Below are 21,880 nucleotides of genomic sequence, written 5' to 3'. Positions count from 1 at the left end.
TTACTCCAAGAAATTTGTTCTCACCCTCACTAAAAGTCAAAGAGGCAAAACACATAAAAGTTAATAAAGAAAATGTAGAGCCACATAAACAAGAAAACCTATATCTCATCAGAACTTTGTTCATTCCAAAAGAAGAAAGAAAAGAGATGAATGAGGGAAAAAAAAAAAAACTTTATTTGACATTCACATGCACTAAAAGATGCAAAGTTCACGACTTGGAATGAGGCAATTTGGTGTCCTTTAACAGCTCAACCACTCTTCGCATTGATGGTCTATTGAGAGGCAAAGCAGAGGTACAAAGAATTGCCACATCCAAAATCTTCACTATCTCTTCTACTACACATGTCTTTGGGTCCAACTTTTCATCAACAATCTCCTCTAAACTTAACCCATTCTCTTCATCGCATTCTGACAATGAAATCTCTGTCATCCATTTCACAATATCTTTGTTCTCTCCAAAGCATGCATCATTCGGTCGCTTCCCTGTCACTAATTCCATCAACACCACTCCAAAGCTATACACATCGCTCTTCTCTGTCACCTTCATTGTATACCCATACTCTGTTGTTCAAAAATATAACAAATATGAGTACATAATCAAATATATATAGGTCATCAACTGAAGCTATTGAATGTTGTTTACCAGGAGCAATGTAACCATAGGAGCCAGCAATACGAGACATGACATTGCCATCTTCTGCCTCTCCTTGGCGCTGCATCGTCTTCGCTAAACCAAAGTCAGCCACTCGTGGGTGGAATTCTTCATCCAAGAGAATGTTGTTGCTCTTAACATCACGATGGATTATTGGAGGAACGCAATCATGGTGTAAGTAAGCTAATCCTTGAGCTGCTCCAATAGCGATGTCAAGTCGTTTGGACCAATCAGATAAAGTTTGGGATTTGTGTTCATGTAGAGCATCTCCCAAACTTCCATTCTCCATGTATTCGTAAACAAGAATTTTACTTCCTTCACCATTGCTGCAACTGAAGAGCAACTTCACAATATTGGCATGGCGAATCCGACCTAGTGTCTCAACTTCTGATTGGAAAATCGATTCCAAATCCAATTTGTTGTGGCCACTCCAAAGACTCTTCACGGCGACAGTTTGCCCCATTTTTAGGTCCACCTTGAACACAGTGCTTGACCCGCCTGATCCAATAATATTTGCTTTGGTTAAATGAGGAATTACATCTTCTTCATCAAATCCAACACGTTGGAACTTAGTCACCATCCATGAAGATTTTGATTTCTTGAAGAGATTCATCTTAAATTTGACTACCCAAATGAGAGACCCGATAAGAACGAAAGCAATGAGGGACAGAACAATAACTATATAAAAACTTATGGATTTGGATTTGGAACACCGGTTCAGCGGCTTCAAATCCGGGCTACATAGACCGGGATTACCCATTAGGCTATTGACAAATAGTTCGTTGTCGAAGCCGGAAGGAACTTCTCCGGTCAATTTGTTGTCGGAAAAATTGAACTGACCAAGTTTTAGCTTTGTTAATTCCTCGGGGATTTCGCCGGAGAGTAAATTTGAAGAGAGATCTAAATATTTTAGAACTGGCAAATCTCCGAGTTGAGGCGGAATCTCACCGGTGAATTGATTGTGAGATAGATTCAACTCGGTTAACTCTTTCCATGTGTTAACCAACTTGGGTATTTCTCTGGTAAACATGTTTTCTTGGAGGTCGAGCTTTTGAAGTTGCTTCAACTCTGTTATACATGAAGGAACTCCCCCTGAGAATTTATTCCTGCTGACATCTAACCGGACGAGGTCTCGCAGTTTGCAAATCTCCTTCGGTAATTGGCCGGAGAAGAAGTTGCCGGAAATCACCAAATCTTGGAGATAACGAATGCCACTTATCGCAAGCGGAATGGAGCCCTCAAATCGATTTTCTGATATCCGAATATAAGTAAGTCTAGAGAGATTCCAGAACGAGTCTGGTATCTGCCCGGAAAGTTGATTGTTCTCAATTCTGACATAAAGCAGAGAATCGCAACCACCGTACGCTTCTGGAAAACTTCCTGAGAAATGATTATTGAATAAAACGATTCTTTGAAGTTGATTTCCATGGCAGAGAAATTTCGGAATTTCGCCCATGAAATTGTTGGAAGAGACGTCAAACAAATTCAAATAAGAAGTTAGACCCAAATTCCAAGGAAGTTTGCCGGAAAAGCTATTGTTAAAGAGTTTCAAACTCAAAAGATTTTTGTTAGAAGCTAAGGTCTCGGGAACCTCGCCTTCAAGGAAATTGTCATTGAGATGCAGAGACTGAAGAGGCAAAGCAGCAATTTTCTCCGACAATTTCCCGGTGAGACTATTCTGCGATAAGTCCAGGGAAAACAAAGTAGTCAAATTTCCGATGCTCTCTGGCAACTCCCCGGAGATTTGGTTGTTATAGAGTCGAATGCTCTTTATACTTCTTAATCCACCGATTGAATACGGGATCGGTCCCGAAATTGAATTGGCAGATAAATCGAGATTAGTAAGTAGAGCAAGGTTTCCAATGGAATCAGGAAGGGGTCCAATGAGTTTGGAAGACGGTAAAAACATATTTACAAGTTTCGTCAGGTTGCCGATTTCAGGCGGTAGCGGACCGGGTTTAAACGGATTATAAGCGATGGCCATTTCAGTTAGCTCACTGAGATTTCCCAGAACGGAAGGTAATGAGCCGTCGAGTAGATTCTGCGTCAAACGGAGCACTTTCAGTGCGGATAACCCCCCAATGCTATGAGGAATTTCACCTGTGAAATTGTTGGCAGAGAGATCGAGAGTTTGCAGTTGTTTGAAACCAGAAGAAAAGTCCGGCAAGTTACCAACAAGAAGGTTATTAGAAAGATTGAGGAGTTGCAAGTGAGAACAAAGAGAGAAGGAAGGAGAGAGTAAAGTTCCATTAAGGTTAGTGTTGGAGATAGAAAGGGATTTAAGAGTGGGAATCCGGCAAAAAACGAAGGGAAATCCGCCGACGAAACCGGAATTACTGAGATCGATGGACAGAATAGAGGAATTAGTGGAGTCGCAGGTGATGCCAGTCCAATTACAAGCATTGTGAGCTTGATTTGGAACCCAATTGTTGATAGAGCCATTGGGATCATGGAGATAAGAGGTTTTAACCCGAATCAGAATATCATAATCACGATCAGAGAGGATAGCAAAAGCAGGAAGGTGAAAGAAGAAGAAGAAGAAGAGAAGAAGAAAGGGAGAAGAAGGGTGAAGGTTGAAGAATGGCATATTTGTGTTCTGGGCTTCAAATCAAAAGGTGGAAGAATGGCGTATTTGGACTTTATAAGTGGTCTTTTATTTTTACTTTTAGAATGATAGAAGGAGGATTTATAATGAAAAAGTATTTAAACTTGAAAACAAAATCAATTTGTTTATTCTAAACGAATAAATTCAACTTTAGCATAAAAAACTTTTACGTACGTTTTAGCAACCGACATGTAATTGAGTAAGAACCAAGATTGGTAAGTCACATAGTAATAATTCCATATAAAATTACTACCATTTTAGAGAACTCCAAAATTGGTGTGTCACGTAATAACCGTTTTATATAAGCCTAAAACAAGTTAGTTTAAGAACTTTATGTCAGCTAACCAGTTAGTATGCTTTTTTGTATTCTCAAAACAATAAAATAAAATATATTAAATGAGAATGAGGTTGGAAAATTTGGGATTTTTTTGAAGGTGTTCACATGAGAAGTGTTTTTATCCCAAAGCAACTTTAATTTGGGTATATGGGGAAGAGAAAAGAATCACTTTTCATTAATGCTTTTTAGAGTTGGATAATTACAGGACAATATATGTATTTATTTGCATGTTATTCCACAAAAATAAAATAAAAAAGGGGAAAAAAGAAAAAGAAAAAAAAAACTGTAACCTCAAGTGAAACGTGATTCCGTTGTCTTTTTGGAAAAATAAAGTAGAAGTGTATATATATACATATATAGTCATTTGTCAAAAATCATTTTACAGCTAAGAAAATGGAACCATTTGAATCAAGTTTAAATAAGGGAAGATAATAACGTGTAACACAGTTCAATTGTGATTAAATTTTAAATTAAGATTTTTTAAAAAATAGAACAAAATGTAAAATTTATTTATAATATATATAGATCAATTTTGAATATGAAAAAAAAAATTAAAAGTTCACTGCCTGAAATAACAAAAATATTTTACGACTAATCGACCCCACTCGAAAAGCTTGGTACATAATCGTTCTGCTATTAGTACATTATCGTTCAAATCTTGGTAAGACTATTTTGAAGGATGAATGTACCAATATCTAAACGATCTTGGTATACAATTTTATAGTAAAAAAAATAAGTAAGAAAATTCAACCATGACTTTATGAGCTTTTATTTTTTGTTACACGGACCGTAAATATTTTTTAGTTTTATTATATATATATATAAATTCAGGTTAAGGACGTTTTTTTTTCCATGTGGGAATGGTAAATATCTTTTTTATTGGAATTATAAAATTGGAGTGATGTGAAGTATTGTTTTTATGCAAAGGGTAAAGATGGAAAATTGATAATGGTGAAAGAAATTTTAACGGAAGCAAATGAAATTGAAGGTTTAAATGAAGTAAAAGATGTAGAGGCGTTTGAGAAAGGTAATAAATAAATTAGCATGGAAATGTCCCCAGTGGCCACTAAACAAACTGAAGTCAAGACTGACGAATTTGCTTCTAGAACCACACTTTTGTCTCCATATTCCTTTGTTTTATAATAAAACTTCTTCTCATTCTCTAACAGAATCAAAATTTCAAATTATTACTGGTGAAATCGATTTACAAATATCCTCTTTCTAGAAATAAAAAAAATTATGTATTACTATTTTATAAATAAGTATTTCCCTTAGTTTTAAAAGGTGGATGTGATGCAAATTATGAGATCTAATTTTTGCTAAAATAAAAAGTCATTGGACAACAAACATATGAGAGTCGAAAAAATATGATATTAAAATAATAAAATATATTATATAAATAAATAAATAAAATTAAAAATTTAAGAATTAATTTAGAAATAAAATAAAGGAAGAAAATGAAAGAAAGTGGAAAGTATGGATGGACCAATCTTTATTGTTTTTCCTAACCAATTAATTGTATCCTTAAACCCACGGAAGCCCGTTATTTATAGGTAATTTGACAAGTAGGGTGGATTGACTTGGACATTAACGATATATGGATACTTGACACATAGATAAAGAAGGTCACCTTATTTGGACACTAGGTTTTGATAAGACTAAGACACATGACATATACATGGATATCTACACTACTATTATTATTTATTTATAATACTCCCCTTTAGATATCCATTATATATATGAAATATGCATAGTTAAAATCTCGATAGAAAAAAAACTGTTGGAAAAGAGAATTCCTAGTGAAGGAAAAAAAGTACATATTCATATATACTTTACAATATTTTCACTCCACCTCATGGAAATATTACTTGAGGTCTTTGAGCTACCACATTCCTATGTTGTGTACAAATGTTTTAAAGTTTGCAATTAGTAAAGCCTTTGTAAATACGTCCGTCGGATTATTTTTTCTCTGCATTTTTTTATATTTCCTTCTTTTTTCTCTGCATTTTTTTATATTTCCTTGTATTATATGATGTTCATATTGTACGATGGCCTTAGGCTTACTCTCGTTTATATATTATATGTTTATACATTCTCAATCCATCATTTCTTAACTTTTCATTTGTTAATGAGTTTTTAGTAGTTTAGAGTCATTGTAATGAGTTCTTGATAAGAAAACCATAATATAATTCTTATCGCGTTAGTTGAGTTATGTTCATCGCTTGGCCAACATCAATCACGAACTAACCAAGAGGACAAATAACAAGGATAAGGTTAATGTGCGTATTTCAGCCGCATTTTTAGAAGAACTAGATGATGAAGTGATATGATCGCCATATTTTTTCTTATTAAAGATACAAAATATTATATACATATCTTTTTAAAGATACAAAATATTTAAAAATATCCACAAATATAGCGAGTATCTTTTAACAACAATAGTCTTCAAGAGCATATAATTCCAAAAGAAAATTTCAGTAATCAACCATTCAGCTCAAAATTTCAGCTATAGCAACATCTTATGAATTCTTAAAAAAAAAAAAATAAACAGCAAAAACCTCATCTAGTTCAACATTTCATCAACCAACACATTGAGTCAATTTCTCCTCCAATTTGGGATTCTCCACAGATTGAATCAAATTTATTTGCAATGGTGGTATCCTCATGATAGCATGTTACATATGTATCACTACTTTCATTTACCCTTCTTCTTCTACTTCCGTATACCTATCCAAAGTTTCACCCCATAAAAAATAAATTTTTCAACCTTAAGGGGTAAGAAAAAGCAATTTATGTAGAAAAAAAAAATAAAACAAAAACCTTGATTTGTTGTTGCTGTCTAGAAGGTCTGAATCACTATGGCCTTCTCAACCTGAGTTCCAAAAACCCAATAAAGAACTAAACGTCTTCTTCTTTGTCATTTGTATCATCATTTCTTTAATATTACAAGGTTATTATTTCAATAAACTTGCAGTTTAAAAATGCATGTTCACCTCTTATTTTAATTACCTACAACAATTAAATGGAAAAACTCTAAAAATAAAACAAGAAAACAAACATCAAGAGAGTGGTACTTGAAACGAAGATTAATAAGATGCTAAAATGCATCCTTTATTGTACTACAAAAGGCTTCATTCTTGGAAAAACTTTCTTCCCATATTGTATCCAGACAAGCCTTAAGAAGGGGTAGTCTCCATTGATAAGCATTCAACTTCAGAAGGGTAAACTTAAATCAGGACCATGAACTAAAATTTAATTTCAATGTATTATTTTTTTTTTTTATCTCAATATTACTATAAGAACTAAATCTACCATGTTTTTATTGAAGAAAAAATAATAAATAAAGTTAAACTTACTTGAAGGGTAGAGGCAAATGGGGCGGCGAGCAGGAGATGTGAGTTGTGTGAATAAGAGGGAATAATTGCTTCCAACGGCGAGCGTGCGTGCAAGGACGAAAAGAGAAAAACAAGAGACGAAGGAAGGGTGGCAGCGACGAAAACAAGGGGGTAGATGGGTCGTCAGATGTTGGGCGTGGTGGGCAGACGTGGCTTTTGTGGATGGAAATTTTGGGTGAGAAAGTTTGAAGTTAGGGAAAGATTTCATGTGGATGGAGAAAAGATGAGTAAAAATTTGAGAGAAAAAAATAATTAAGGTTTTTTAGAAATTTGGGGGAAAGGAAATTTTGGGGAAAAAAGAGTGATTTTTTTTTTTTACAAAATTGGAGAAAAATGGGAAATTTGAGAAAAAAAGTGGAAAAATTTTTGTTTTTAAAAAATGAAGAAAAAATGTATTACTAGTGAATTTTAAATACTTAACAATTTTTATTAAAACTGTCAAGAATATCAAAACTGCAGGCGTCAAGTATTACTAGTTTTGTAGTAGTGATTTAAATAGAAAGTAATAAAAGGTTTTGGTGAACTTACATGTGCGTCCTCTACTACGGGTGAAATGAACTCACCAGTACTACTGGCATGTGCCTCTCTAAACAACTCAACACGGTCCACTGGACGACCGCGTTCTACAGTGAGCTTGACTTGTCGCTGAAGGAATGACTTGAAACCGCTCTTGTGGTTGTAATCTAGAGAAGTCAAGGAGTCAAAAGCATCAAACATGACTCAATTTCGAGCTAAAGCAAGCGAAAACGGATCAAATGAAAATCAAGTGGCAATTTCATAAGCAAGCTAACATGGACACCTGACTTTCAATAAATATTGTCGTTTTTCCTTAGTTTTTTCTCACACTACGATACTTTAGGAAGTGAACAAAGGAATTCTTTTTTTTTTTTTTTTGACATAGATTTAAGAGTTAAGTTCGTGGTTTTCATGATGATGAACACTTCATTTGGAATGAGATTGTAATTTTATCTATATTTCAAAGATATATACTTACATAGAGCAATATTGAAATTTAAGTATGTCTAAGAAGTCTTTCTTACTCCGAAAGCCTATGGTCCAAATTGATAAAATATGCTAAATTTGGGATACAAATGGTTGAAATTGTAAGCAAGTATTTACAAAATAATTTTGAAAAGAAGTAAATGTTTAAAATAGATCCAATCGGTAGAGTTTAGGATAAAAAAAAATTTCATCCTTAATTATTAAAATGATATCTCAATAGGCATGCCTAACAATCTAAAAGATACTTTGGCATCCAAGAGATTTGCAAATACTAAACATGACGACAAACTTGCAATCCATTCCAACTTTTTTTTTTAAAAGCACCCATTTTCTATTTTCTATTTTTTCTTCTTCTAAAAGCAGTGTTTTATTTTTATTCTTCAAGAAAATGAAAGGACATAATCTCAGATTTATTGTGTACCTTTGGAAACATTGCACTATACTCCAACTACAACCACATGCTTTTCAAATATCTTTTCCTATGGTTGACTCACTTTTTCTTTTAAGTCCACTCACTTTTCAATTCCACCAAAGTTTTAGAATAATTTGTTTTCAAAAGTTCACTATAAAATTAGATTACATTCTACATCCATTCTGATACATCTTCTTCAGTTACAAAGGAAAATTATTAACAAAATACCTCAAAGAATATATATCACATGGTAACAAGTGATTGAAGAATTAAATAAGATTACGAGAAAAAGGAAGTAATAAATTGGGATGTTTTTTGTTGAGCATAACTTGCGTACATGCTATGCTATATACATTTGCTTACATGCTCTGTGAATTAGGGTTTCCATGTGGTTCTAGTGACTCATGTTTTTTGTTAATCTCACCTAAATTGTGTAAATTTTTAATTTGATAAATGACATCGTGCTTTGGTTTTATTTTGAACACACCTAACAAAATTGAGAATTATGAAAAATATATTAAATTTTAGGCTATGATAATTACAATACATATATAAAGAAAACGTAATCTTTGACTACTTAGAATAGTGGAATTGTTATATGGAATAAGGAAAAACCAAAATCGATGGAGTGACTATGATATATTTGTATTGTAAGAGCTCTTAGAACTAAAATATCCTAAGTGTAGAGGTTTATGTATTTTCAAATGCAATTAGTTTGACACAAATGTTAAAAAGACAAATTTCAAAGTAATTTAGGTTTTAAGATAATAAATGCTTCTTATTTTTTTGTCACACTGATGACCCATACATATATTAGCTACTTAATTACTGTAGTAATTGAAAAATTGTGCAAAATTTTCAAAATAAACAAATATAAAACACTCTTGAAGTTGAAAAATTAGAAGATGATAAACTTAAGTTGTTAAAAATATATAGTTCAACTGTGGTCGATGAATATATACACAATGTGACATTTTGCAGAGGCGACATTAAACCTAGTATTATACTGTTGAGCATGAAGAGATACATAACTAAGAACAAACCCAAGCAACAAGAATCAACTACTAAAGAGAGCGTAGCGGAATTCGGTATGTATATAAGACATATAGTAATTAGTTAATAAATTGTTGACTCTAATTGGGGGTGTTGTTTTCAAAGAAAATACGCAAACAATAGGATTCATGAATCCCTAAATCAAAATTAACAAAAGATATTTATAATTCAAACTTATACATACAAAATACTAACAAAAGATATAAAAGTGAAAGGTTGGGGTCGAATCCAAGAGAATCAATGTATAGGCATGCAAATCATGGATCAAATACATAAGAATTATAACATATAATGAGTGGGGTGGGGTAATTAGTGACATTGAAATAAAGTAAAGTAAAGCAAGTAAATGTTTTTAGATTTTTTAGAATAATAAGGCACAAGAAAGATATATATAGAGTTTCTCTCAATAAAATTAAAGTGGGAATGGATTATTTTGGTATTCTTATGTCGTAGAATAAATAAATTTATTGCAATCTAATTCAATCCACAATTAATTAGTTTAAAAAAACTAATTAACCTTTGTTAATGAATCAAGAATAAAATCTATTTCATACTAAATTCAAAGAAATTATTTTTCTATCTTAGCAGTTTCCATGAAATCTTTAAAATTTACATGGAAATTTTCTATCTCAAGAGTGATTAATTAGTTGAAATTGTAATTGAAGATTAAAAAAAGATTAAAAGAAAGGCATGCTTGAGATCAAATTAGCAATATTCAATCAATCTTGCTTCGAAAACCATGCTTAGTGTCATTAGAAATTAAAGTAAATTCATGCCATCAATGTTCAAACAAGACTTAATTATAGATGCAAGATTATTCTTTCAACTAAAGACTGAAATTAGAAAGAAATTAAACATATTTTTCAAGAAAGAAATGCTAGAATTACCATTCCAAAAGAAATAACCTTAGTTCATCATTAAAGTACATCACTCCAACAAAAAATGTAGAGAAAGTAGATATTTCTTAGAAGAACTTGAAAGAGAATTTTATTGATCTTCAGAGAGAATTTACGACAAAATTGCCTAAGATATTAGTAATTTTGAAAAATGATGTTTCCAAATACAACAGAAAATGGCTTAAATAAGCCATTTAGATCAACTTGTTCAAAGGGAGGAGTGTGCAGGTTGACGAACTTCAAACATTCATAGTGTAATACTGTTGCAGTGTTGGGTCAGCTGCCAATGACACTATTCCTTGCTTTGACTCATTTTCGATCGTTTTAACAAAATTTTAAAAATCCAATCTTGATTTTAGTTCGGTTTGATGCTTTGACTTCATCCAATGAACGAACGCAGACGAAAACGCAAACAACTCCTTGAAACTCTCCTCTGACCACTTCCTCCGGCAACGAATGCAGACCAAGAGAGACGTAGACGCAAGTTATTGCTATGGTAGGCACTACACAGAGGCAGAATGTCGACCAGTTTGACCAATAATGATGTCGTTGAGGTTATCATGCCACCTCCAAAACTCCAACCATCTCGAAAGAAGAGGATAAACATGTTTATGCATGGTATGGGATCATTTTACTAAATGCTCTGAATATAGTGATGATGATCCACATGCTAAATGTAATTATTGTGATGTGGTGTATGCATACCATCCAAGAAGGAATGGAAATTCAACTATGAGAACGTTTCTTGAACATTACTGTAAAAAAATCCTTATCAATTTAAAGACAATAAAGTAGATATGACTCAAACAAAGTTGGTATTTCAAAATAAAGACAATGATGGGGACGATAAAAAAGTTAATTATAAGATATTTACCATTGAGAGTGCTCGAAGACTAATTGTTGAGATGATCATAATTGAGGAGTTGAATGAGGGATTTAGGAGGTTTGTGGAAGGGACTTTGATGTTAGTAGAATCAAGATTTGTTATTCCTTCTCGAACTACAATTACTAGAGATATTTTAGGAATATATACGAACTTGGGAGAATAGTAGAGAGATATTTTTGTGAATGAAGGATATAGAGTCTCACTTACGATTGATACTTGGACATCGATTCAAAATGTTAATTATATGGTTTTGACTACACGCTTTGTTGATAGAAATTGGAAGCTTCATAAGAGAATAATTAATTTCTCTCAGATTGAAAATAAAAAAAGGGAAACAATAGGAAAAGAGGTGGAAAAATGTTTGAAATATTAGGGTATTGATATGGTTTTGACCTTAACCGTTGATAATGCTTCATCAAATGATACAACGCTATTGCTTATCTAAAGAAACGTTTCAAACATGCATTTGTGTTGGATGGGAATTTTGTGCATGTTAGGTGTTATGCACATATATTGAATTTAATTGTGTGTGATGGTTTGAAAGATGTGAATTATACGTTGATTCGAATTTGAAATGTTGTTAGGTTTGTTAGATCTTCTCCTGCTAGACTTGCTAAATTTAAGAAGTGCATTGAAGAGGAAAACATATCTTGCAAGAGTATTTTGTGCTTTGATGTTCAAACTAGATGGAATTCCACATACTTAATGCTTGATGCAGCTGAAAAGTTTGAAAAGGCATTTGAGAGGTTAGAAGACTATGATACGATCTACATGAATGACGAGTGTAAACCAACTTCTAGAGATTGGAAAATTGCAAGGATATTTACAAAATTTTTGTCTGTATTCTATGAAGTAACTATTAAGCTTTCATGGTCTCTTTATGTTACTTCCAACACTATCTTCCATGAGATTAGTATTGTTCAAAATTGCATAAAAAAATATGCAAGTGTAAGTGGTCCTAATTAGGGGTGTTCACGATTTGGTTCGGTTCGATTTGAAGCTAAAACCACACCGAATCGAAAAATGAAAAAAAATCTAATTTGAAACCGAACCAAACCGTTCAATTGTGTCGAACCGAATGGAAATCGAACCACTTATGCATAAATAAAACCGAATCAAAACTGAACCGCTTGTGCATATAAATATTAATTCTACAAAGTTTCAAATAACATTGAAGTTTTAAAGTCAATCAAAAATAATTCCTACAACATAGAGGTTTGAAAGTTCACCTAACATAAATAAAAGTCCTATAGTCATACAAACTTCTGCAAGACAACTTCTCTTTTACGTTCTTCTTCTTCTCGTTCCTTTCCTTGCTTTTTGCCTCTATACCCGTTTGGAAGTCTAAAAAAAAATCTTATTACTAACATAGTAATGACATAATCAATATATTTAAATTTTAAAAAATCCTAGTGAAGGAAAAAAAAGTACATATTTCATATATACTTACAAAAATGAAATTTACTCCTCCTCACGGACACATCATTTGAGATATTTGAGTTGTAGTATTCCAATGTTGTATACCAATTTTTTAAAGGTTGCGGTAGGTAATGATTTTGTAAACAAGTCTGTTAGGTTATCTTTTGAACAAATTTGTTGTACCATGATGTAGCTATTTTCTTCAAGATCATGCGTATAGAAAAGCTTCGGTGAGATGTGCTTTGTTCTATCATCTTTAATATAACCTCCTTTTATTTGAGTCATACATGCAGTGTGTTGTCTTCGTATAATGTTGTTGGAGGGAGTTTACTAGAAGACAAACCACATGATTCCTGAATGTGTTGAGTCATCGATCTTAACCATATACATTCTCGACTAGCCTCATGAATTGCAGAAACTTCGACATGATTCAAGGTAGACGATTGAGTGGATGACTAGTGTCTACACCATGCAAAAACTGAAGTTACAACAAGTAGGAGGTGGCAAGATTGCCATGCAAAAAGCTTTATAATTAGGCCAATTCAAATGAAGAATGCTCTCAATTGCTTTCGTGTCTTTTATCTCAAACTTGTTACAAATTTAACTAAAAGAGACTATTTGGTGGGGTGAGGATGCCAGACAGAGGAGACGTGAGGAAGGTGTTAATCAAGTTCAAGAAAGAAGGAAAGGTAAGAATTCAAAGGATTTTGAGCAATGTGGATTCTCTGAAGTCTACAGAGCACATCACTTAGAATTTGAAAGTTGAATTTTAAAGGTAAGCTAGATAAGACAATTATAATTATCCATTTTGATAGCGCTAGATTAAAAGTTATAAATCCTCTAAGTTTTTTGAAAAATTTACGATTTTCTAGGCAAGATTGAAGGTGGTCGAGGCATTAGGTTGCAAGGCTCAAGGTGTGCGTGCGTTTTGAAGGTAAGAGATTACCTAGCTTAGAAGTAAGCAAGAGACATGACTAGTGCATAGCCAGGCGACGTGGGGTAGACGTCCAGGCCATGCGGTAGGGCATGTGCGTGAGAGGTGTCCGGATGCACAAGCGAGGAGAGGTGCAAAGCTATGTCACATGGCAAAATGAGTTTAAATTTTTTAATTTAAGGGAAGAGGAGATGTGACAAATTTATAGGCTAAGGAAGTAGTTATCATCTGTCAGTGACAAAAATAAACTTAAAAGTGAATTGTAAATATGATTTATTAAGTTTATGTTTAATGCATGCTTTGAGTTAACATATTTTAGAACTATACTTGAATTATACAGTTGATTTCCAAAGCATAAGTTTTAAGATTAGTAAAGTTTGAATTGTATTAGTTTAACTTATGAGTTTACTAAGAATGTTTCTTTTACATTGATTTATGAGCACGCATATAAATGTTGAATTTCGAAAGCATTTAAGTTAAAAATTTGTTTAAAGCAAAACTTGTTTTACAGATTTAATAATTGCAGAAAGTAAGATAGTTATATGACCTATTGCTTCAGACGGTGTTTTAAGCATGAGATTGTTTGAGCATGCTTTAGTCTATACCTAAGAGTTATTGGATATTTGTGGCAACCTTACGGGAGAGTTTTTCCTGTGCATAGAGGTCGTGGGATGATGCTATTTAGTAGAAGTCTAGAGTTTCCATCATTGTGACTAGGAAGACATGGGGGCCTCTATGGACGCCTAGATTTCATAGTAGCCATTATGAGATAAGGCACTACTAATGGCTAGATCTTCGTTTCATAGAGTTTAACGATTCAAGGTATAACAAGTAAAAGAAAAATGTTTGAGATATCTGTTTAAGTTTGAAAACTATGTATTTAGTAGACACTTCAAAACCAATCTAAGAAGATATATCCAAAACTCACCCCAAAATATCAATTTTAACCAAGATCCGGTGAGCAATAATAGTAGAGGGTAGTGGCGAATCGACAGTGTGGACAAAGGAGCTAAGCGGCGCAAAATGGCTGCGTCGGACAGGGTTGCCCAGTGAAGGGTGCAATTAGAGTTTCTTAAGGAAGAAGATGAAGAACTTTTTTTTTTCCTTGAATGCACGAGACCTCAGACATTTTTAACTATTTACTAATACTAATAATAATACTTTGTTATTATTAATTTTCTCTCATCAAAACATATAATAAACATGTATATTTATTTAAACACTTTTTCTCTTTTCTAATTAAACGGTCATCTTTTCACATCCAATCAAATTAATCATCTCTCACCTCATTAATTACCTTATTTTTCAACCATTATAATTAATTGTCATCGTATAATTAACTTTGTTTGTCCATATTAATTATTTAGCTAAATAATTAATATCATGCTGCACCAAAAGTTCAAATTCCTAATTAAATAGGAAAATTGTAAAAAATAGCAAATTTGAAAATATTTACAGCATATAACAAAGTTTCATATACTTCTATAAGTGACATTGATAGATACTGATAGAAACTAATAGAAGTTTATAAGTTTCTATCATGAATAGAATCCAAAATTTTGTTATAGCTTGTAGATATCTTAATTTATTTTGTTATTTTAAAAAATATACATACCCATATATATACTTAATTAATTCTAATTACACTAAAACCAACTTTTCCTTTCAAGATCTCAAATTAACTTAAATCCTCAATTCTTTTAATTAACCAAATCTTATTCAATAAATCAATCATTTTAAAACTTCATAAATTCCATATAGAGAGCGTTTTGTGTCTCTTTCTTGAACTTCTCAAAGTATCTTTTTGTGCTTGCGAAAGCATAGAGAAGGTTTGACGTAAGCTTTCTTTACAACCTCTCACATATCTTGTGAGCCGAGGAGAGCCCTTGATACTCCAATTATCATAGTTGCTTTTTGAAAGAATTTTTTTCGAGGTAGGTCGTTAAGAAAGATGGATTATATGGTAAAAATGATTTTCCAAAAGATACGCGAGATAGTAACCAAGTTGCATTAAAGAAAGAATAACACAACACTCAATTCAATTAAACTAACAATTATGCAACAAAAATTGCAAATGAAATATGTGAAATAGTTGGGGGAAAAGAATGCAACCTTGATAGATCTTCAAAAGTCTTTGTATACCCAACTTACTATTTGATGAAGAATAATGTAGCAAAGAAAGCTAGGGTCGAACTCAAGGGAACAAGAGGGAAAGGATTCCTTAAATCTTGAAATCAAAATTATTAGCAACTTCAAGAACAACAAAATAGTAGAATACATGAGGGTTTTGTTTTAATTGTGCAAGAATGCAACAAGAAGTAAAAGGGGAATAATTAAGAGGATTAACTTCAATTAACAACTACACAAGATATGGTTTTGTTCGAGATATGAAAAACCAGGAAATTTAATTTGGTTTTTTCCAAATCTATCGTAGAGCCAAAAGAATTATGCAAGGTTTGAGACCCTTGATCAATTAATTAGTAAGACAAAAGCCTTATTTGTCTTACCAATTAATTGCCTCAAGATATTGATCAATATGCAAGCCCACATACAATCAAACTAAATCAATTTCATAGTGCCCTTCTATATATTTTGATCTTCAAATTGGTCGTTCTTCTTCGTTTTAGCTCTGTTTATGGGATTTTTGTTGCATTGTTCTCGTATCCGTGGAGTCTATTTTCATAATCTACATAAAAATGTGAATTTAAAAAATATATGCATTGATATGAAGGAGGTTTACATAATATTTATTAGGTCTATTCTAGCCTAGTAGCACTCTTGTTGAGCATTGGGACATGGAATGGAATCATCTTATTTCTTGTGTCATCTTCTTGAAAAAAAGTCTATAAAGCTCTTATATACCACCTTCTCTAGTATATTCTCAGCAATTATATATTCTCATATTTTCTAGATATTTTTACCCTAAACACCTCCTATAATTAATTTCACTATAATATTATAGTAATTATTAGGGATGGTTGTATAGAATATTGTAGTAATTATTAGAGATAGTTGCAAATAAAACCACGTCTATCAGTAATTATTAGTAATAGAAGTCTATCATGGATAAATTTGGCTACATTTACAATTTTATAAAATTTATTCTATATACTTAATTATTATTCTTAAAATTTGTTTCCATTATCATTATCCTAACTATCACGTTTAAGAATTGGACTTTTATTTTGACATGTTAATTCAAAATCAAGTTTGTAGATTTCAAGACTTGCCTCTGGTGTAGTGGACATGCCAGTTATGCAACAGCATCTGAACAATACTTGAAGTTTCAAATCAAACATGGGTTACGTTCATCACCACAAGTTAGATGCGCCTCTTTTTAATTTGCATGTTTCTTTCCTTCAGTTCGTCATCTTCTTCATATTTAAATTCAACTCAGAAAAAGCATCCAAAAGGATATTCTTTCAAGCTTCTTTTCAATTTGATAAACCATATTGACTTTTTTTCAAGTTTTAAATTATTCATTCCCCCTCCAACCTCTATTATTGGCTACAGAATTAGTTTCACACAATAAATAAAAACTTTCATTCCATCTGTTCTTCAACTCTCCCCACTGGTTTCCACGTCCTTCTCCTCCAATTCCTTTAATTCTTGCTTTCTTACTATTTGCCAAAATAAATAAAAATATTCACTCCCCTCTTTCTCTCTCTAATTAGAAATATTGGAATGGGTTGAATTTGATATGTGGTTGTTCAAATGAATAAGTATAGGTTTTTATTTATGCCCATTATGAATTGTTTGATGCATTTGAACTATAATTTCAATATTATTCTCTTTAATAATATATTTTTTCCCTAATTAAATTTTTTTCTACTACTCATTCTTATTTTCTTTTCATTTCATTAGTAATAATAAAAGTGAATGAAATTAAAAGTTGAGCTCAACGGTAATTCTTGTAGCATCATTTTTTTCGAAGATAAAAAACTTTGGATCCTTCGTTTACTTTTTTGTGTTAAAAAAAAAAGCATATACATCCTAATCCTAATATGATATGGGTATATATTTTATAATTTAAAGGAAAGGATTTAAAGTCAACTTTGGCAAAATCAGTTCCTTAAATACAAATTAAGATGTAGAATCACTTTCCATTTCAAAATTTCTGAATAATTATTCTCTCTCATTTTCTCTTCTATATGGCCATGACATCTTATCTATTCTTATTCTTCATTCTCTTTCTTTTTCTTTCTCCTGAAATTCATTCCATTTCTTTCCAAATCAACAACTTCAATTCCAATTCCAACATAGTTTATGATGGAGATGCAAAACCTATAAATGAGTCCATTACATTCAATGGTGATCTTGGTTGGGCCATTTACACCCAAGACCTCCTCCTTTGTGATCATACCAATTTCAAAACCCACTTCTCATTTCTCATGAAAAACAACAACAATAATAATAGCAATGGAGGATTGGCTTTTTTCCTTGCTCCATTTGAATTCAGCCCACCATTTAATTCTTCTCCTCCCTTTCTTGGTCTATATAATTCCACTCAATTAATCCAACCATCTCAATCCCAAATCCTCCATGTAGAATTTGACACTTTCCCAAACCCTGAATGGGATCCCCCATTCAAACACATTGGCATCAACAAGAACTCAATTTCTTCATCAATTTATTCTCCATGGAATTCAACAAATCAAAAGACCCTTGTGTGGATTTCTTACAATTCAACTGCTAAAAATCTCAGTGTCTCATTCAACAACAATATTTACACAACTCTTTCTCTTCAAATAGATCTGATGGAGATTCTTCCTGAAAAAGTGACAATCGGGTTTTCAGCTGCTTTGGTTGAGGATCTAAGCATTGAATATTGGGAATTCTCAAGTAATTTAGATGGAAATTATGAAAATGATAGTGAAAAATCCACAGATATGAATTTATTAGCAGTTCTAATAGCTTGGGTTGGTGTTTTTGTAATAGCAATCGTTTCCATAATTATAATTTCTTTTATCAGAAAGAAGAAGAAAGATGATTATGAAGAACATGGAGTGATGAAATTGGCTTCAATTTATTCTGATTTGAACAAAGAAGAAGCTTTAAAACCAAGGAGATTCTCTTACACATATCTTGCTATGGCGACTGATAATTTTGCAAAGAAAAGAAAATTGGGAGAAGGAGGGTTTGGGGAAGTGTTTGAAGCTCATTTGCCTGGTGCTAATAAAACAGTTGCTGTCAAGAAGATTTTCAAAAGCTCAAGACAGGTAAAAAGAGAGTACGTTAGTGAAGTCAAGATTATAAATGGGATGAAGCACAAGAATTTGGTGCAACTTATTGGGTGGTGCCATGAGGGTGATGATAGTGAATTTCTTCTTGTCTATGAGTTCATGCCAAATGGTACTCTCCATTCTCATCTTTTTGGAGATCTCCCTCCTCTCTCGTGGCCAATCAGGTTCGTTCCATTTTCCATTACCACTGTACTCAAATGTGTTATATATTTTTTTTTTCTAATGCAAAAATTATATATCAGTAGTTATGGAATGGTTAATTATATTGCATCAAAATAGAATGGCCACAATAGAATTAGTCACCTTAAATATAAAATTTTGGCAACCTTTTGATAACTATTTTGTTTTAAAGCTATTGGTTTTTAGAAGTCAAACATATTTCCTCTCCATTTTTTTATACAATGATCATCTAACTGATTCGAGTTGAATTGTCAGTAAGATATCAAAATAAAAACCAGTTTAAAATTTATTTGAACTTATTTACCATCATTACAATTTACTTTTTTTTTCTCTTCTTTTTTTGAGGTTGATCTTTTTAAGTAAAACATGGGACGGAGATGAACCTGAGAGCTCTTGTCCTCAAGAACAAACTAATTCCAATTAAAGTAGGTTTATGTTGGCAAATTATTTAAGCGTTTTCAAACAAAACCATCCCTCATGTTTGGAATGAAAAAAGAGAAAGCACTCGACAATGCTAAGACTCAACCAAATCCATTTTCTTTATCTCACTTGTTTTTTATTTGAGTCAGCTATGTTAATAACCCAAGTTTTATGGAAACCTGAGGGATGAAATTATAAATTACCAAAAAGATCGCACTATAACTCTTTTGTTTAAATTGATATATATATACGTATAGTATTGTAAAACTTTAGAATATATATTAACACTTGACACTTGATGTATTTATTTAGCTATATTTATAGTCATGGCTTTAAATAATAATTTGAAAGTACTAGTACTGACGTATATTAATAAAATGGTAGAAGAGAATTATTGAAGTACATGATCTCGCTTGCTCTTAAATCTTAATACAGTGTTTGCATTATCGAAGAGCTTTAATATTTCTTTAACCATATATAATCAACATAGGTACAAAATATCCTTAGGACTGGCATCAGCACTACTATACTTCCACGAAGAGCGGGAGAATAGTGTTGTCCACAGAGATATCAAATCAAGCAATGTCCTACTAGATTCCAGTTTCACTGCAAAGCTCAGCGACTTCGGATTAGCACGGCTCGCAAAGCACGAACTCAACTCGAAAAGACCCAAGTTAGTAGGAACGTTTGGATACATGGCTCCCGAGTACATAAGCAGCGGTCGGGCGAGCAAAGAGTCAGACATATTCAGCTATGGAGTTGTTTTACTTGAGATTGTGAGTGGAAAAAAGTGTTGTGATCATTCAGGAAAGGGGCTGATAGAGTTGGTTTGGGATGCTTATGGAAGAGGAGAGTTAGTTAAAGCAATATTGGATAAAAAACTTGGAGTGGAATTTGTGGAGGCAAGAGAAGTTGAGCGTTTGAGTATGGTTGGACTGTGGTGTGTTCATCCTGATTCAACTCAAAGGCCATCCATTAAGCAAGTGATTCAAGTTCTTAGTTTTCAAGAGGCGATGCCTAATTTACCACTGGAAATGCCTCTTCCAACTTTTAATCATGCTTCCAGGATTTATAAACTCAACGTTGCATATCCAGAGGAAAATTGGAGCATGACTTGCAGTTTAAAGCCTTTAAGAACATAGGAAACGTAGGAATTTGTAACATTAGTATTGTGTATTTTATTCTTTCAACTAATTTCATATCTACTGCACGTTAATAATATTAGACTGTACAAATAAATATTACTAGAAATAAAATGAATATTAAAAGAAAGCCCGAGATTGGATTTTAACAATGACTAGAAATAAAATGTATATTAGATTGGTAAATTCAGTTCAATAAATTCCACCTACGTCTAAGAATAAGTGTGTCCATAAAAGATAACTTCACCAATATCAATCATAAGATCAAATTACAACGTAGTACGTATCTACGTAAATGAAATACGATTAAAGTGACTTCTCAATTTTCAATATTCAACCTTTCACATAGGGAGTGGAGACTATCGTCTTACTGTCACACCTCATTCCATTCACCCTACTCAAACAAAAGAGAGATGGGACGGATGAAAAAAAATGGCAACACTTTTAAGGTTGACATTCAACACCTAGAACCCAACTCTGACATTCAACACAAACTTTCCATTTGGACACCTAGTTTCGCACTTCGATGCCGCTAGCTTGCTTTTAGGACTTAAGTTAAATGCGTACTATGGCCAATGTGAGGGAAAAAGAAAAAAAAAAGATCACTCCACACTTCATTTACTTCAAATACTTACTGCAACTTTACAAACTTTCCACAGGACGTCTGAAACTCTTAGGTACCTGGGGTCAGGGGACAAAACATTTTGAAAAAAATCACCTAAAAGGCTAAGTGGGTGACATTTGCAAATGACCAATTTAATTTTAAAACTTAATTTATTATTATAAAATATGTTCTAAAACTTCCTCAAACAAATTAAATAGAAATCAATTTCAGCATAAGCCCTTCATCACATAAACGTATTTTCAAACATGATATCACAAATCAAACCCTCATCAAACATGTACCCGAGCACTTCTCCTGGGCTAGACACATCTCAATGCACTCGGGTAAAGAATGTGGATGCAACTCACACAATCACTGAGGTGGAGATAACTCTACTTAGGCACAATAGTTAAAACAGAAGCCATTGTGGAAGTCACGACATCCTCCCTTAGAAGTATCAAATCATAGGGTACATTACAAAGACAAAATATTCTGCAACGCAATAGAATCCCTATGGTGCGATTATTGCGAGGAAGAGGTATTTGTCGAACTGTTCAACCCTAAAGAATTCTTTGAAAAAGAGGACCCCGATTACACCTTGGAGGAAGTAAACATTGTGTTTGACAAAATAAAGTTTGAACCTTTGGATCTTCAAGCCAAAGGTGATGAGAAGAATAAGCCATCTATTGAAGAGCCA

At 32.7% G+C, this 21,880-nt stretch overlaps 3 protein-coding genes and 1 long non-coding RNA gene across 4 annotated transcripts; 2 read left to right on the top strand and 2 right to left on the bottom strand.

Annotated features, from left to right (window-relative positions):
- LOC101219140 (LRR receptor-like serine/threonine-protein kinase HSL2) lies at positions 1-3,407 on the bottom strand. The gene is made up of 2 exons (XM_004134224.3): positions 644-3,407; positions 1-561 (listed from the first exon to the last, which is right to left on the bottom strand). The coding sequence occupies exons 1-2, from the start codon at positions 3,237-3,239 to the stop codon at positions 209-211; spliced, it is 2,949 nt and encodes a 982-aa protein (XP_004134272.1). The 5' UTR covers positions 3,240-3,407; the 3' UTR covers positions 1-208.
- Positions 3,408-6,055: 2,648 nt separating this feature from the next.
- LOC105434803 lies at positions 6,056-7,254 on the bottom strand. The gene is made up of 3 exons (XR_004215074.1): positions 6,954-7,254; positions 6,418-6,808; positions 6,056-6,324 (listed from the first exon to the last, which is right to left on the bottom strand). It is a non-coding gene; the product is annotated as an uncharacterized LOC105434803 (long non-coding RNA).
- A 10,572-nt stretch (positions 7,255-17,826) lies between these two features.
- LOC116402845 (L-type lectin-domain containing receptor kinase IX.1-like) lies at positions 17,827-19,609 on the top strand. Its single transcript, XM_031883246.1, has one exon. The coding sequence runs from the start codon at positions 17,986-17,988 to the stop codon at positions 19,114-19,116; it is 1,131 nt and encodes a 376-aa protein (XP_031739106.1). The 5' UTR covers positions 17,827-17,985; the 3' UTR covers positions 19,117-19,609.
- Positions 19,610-19,763: 154 nt separating this feature from the next.
- On the top strand, positions 19,764-20,709 carry LOC105435077 (L-type lectin-domain containing receptor kinase IX.1). Its single transcript, XM_031883031.1, has 2 exons — positions 19,764-19,801; positions 19,928-20,709. Exons 1-2 carry the CDS (start codon positions 19,764-19,766, stop codon positions 20,577-20,579), a joined length of 690 nt encoding a protein of 229 aa, XP_031738891.1. The 3' UTR covers positions 20,580-20,709.
- Positions 20,710-21,880: the final 1,171 nt, after the last annotated feature.

This window comes from Cucumis sativus, chromosome 3 (genome assembly GCF_000004075.3).
Source record: "Cucumis sativus cultivar 9930 chromosome 3, Cucumber_9930_V3, whole genome shotgun sequence".
Lineage (NCBI taxonomy): Eukaryota > Viridiplantae > Streptophyta > Magnoliopsida > Cucurbitales > Cucurbitaceae > Cucumis > Cucumis sativus.
Note: the sequence above shows the minus strand (reverse complement) of the source record. Positions and strands in the feature narration are given on the sequence as shown.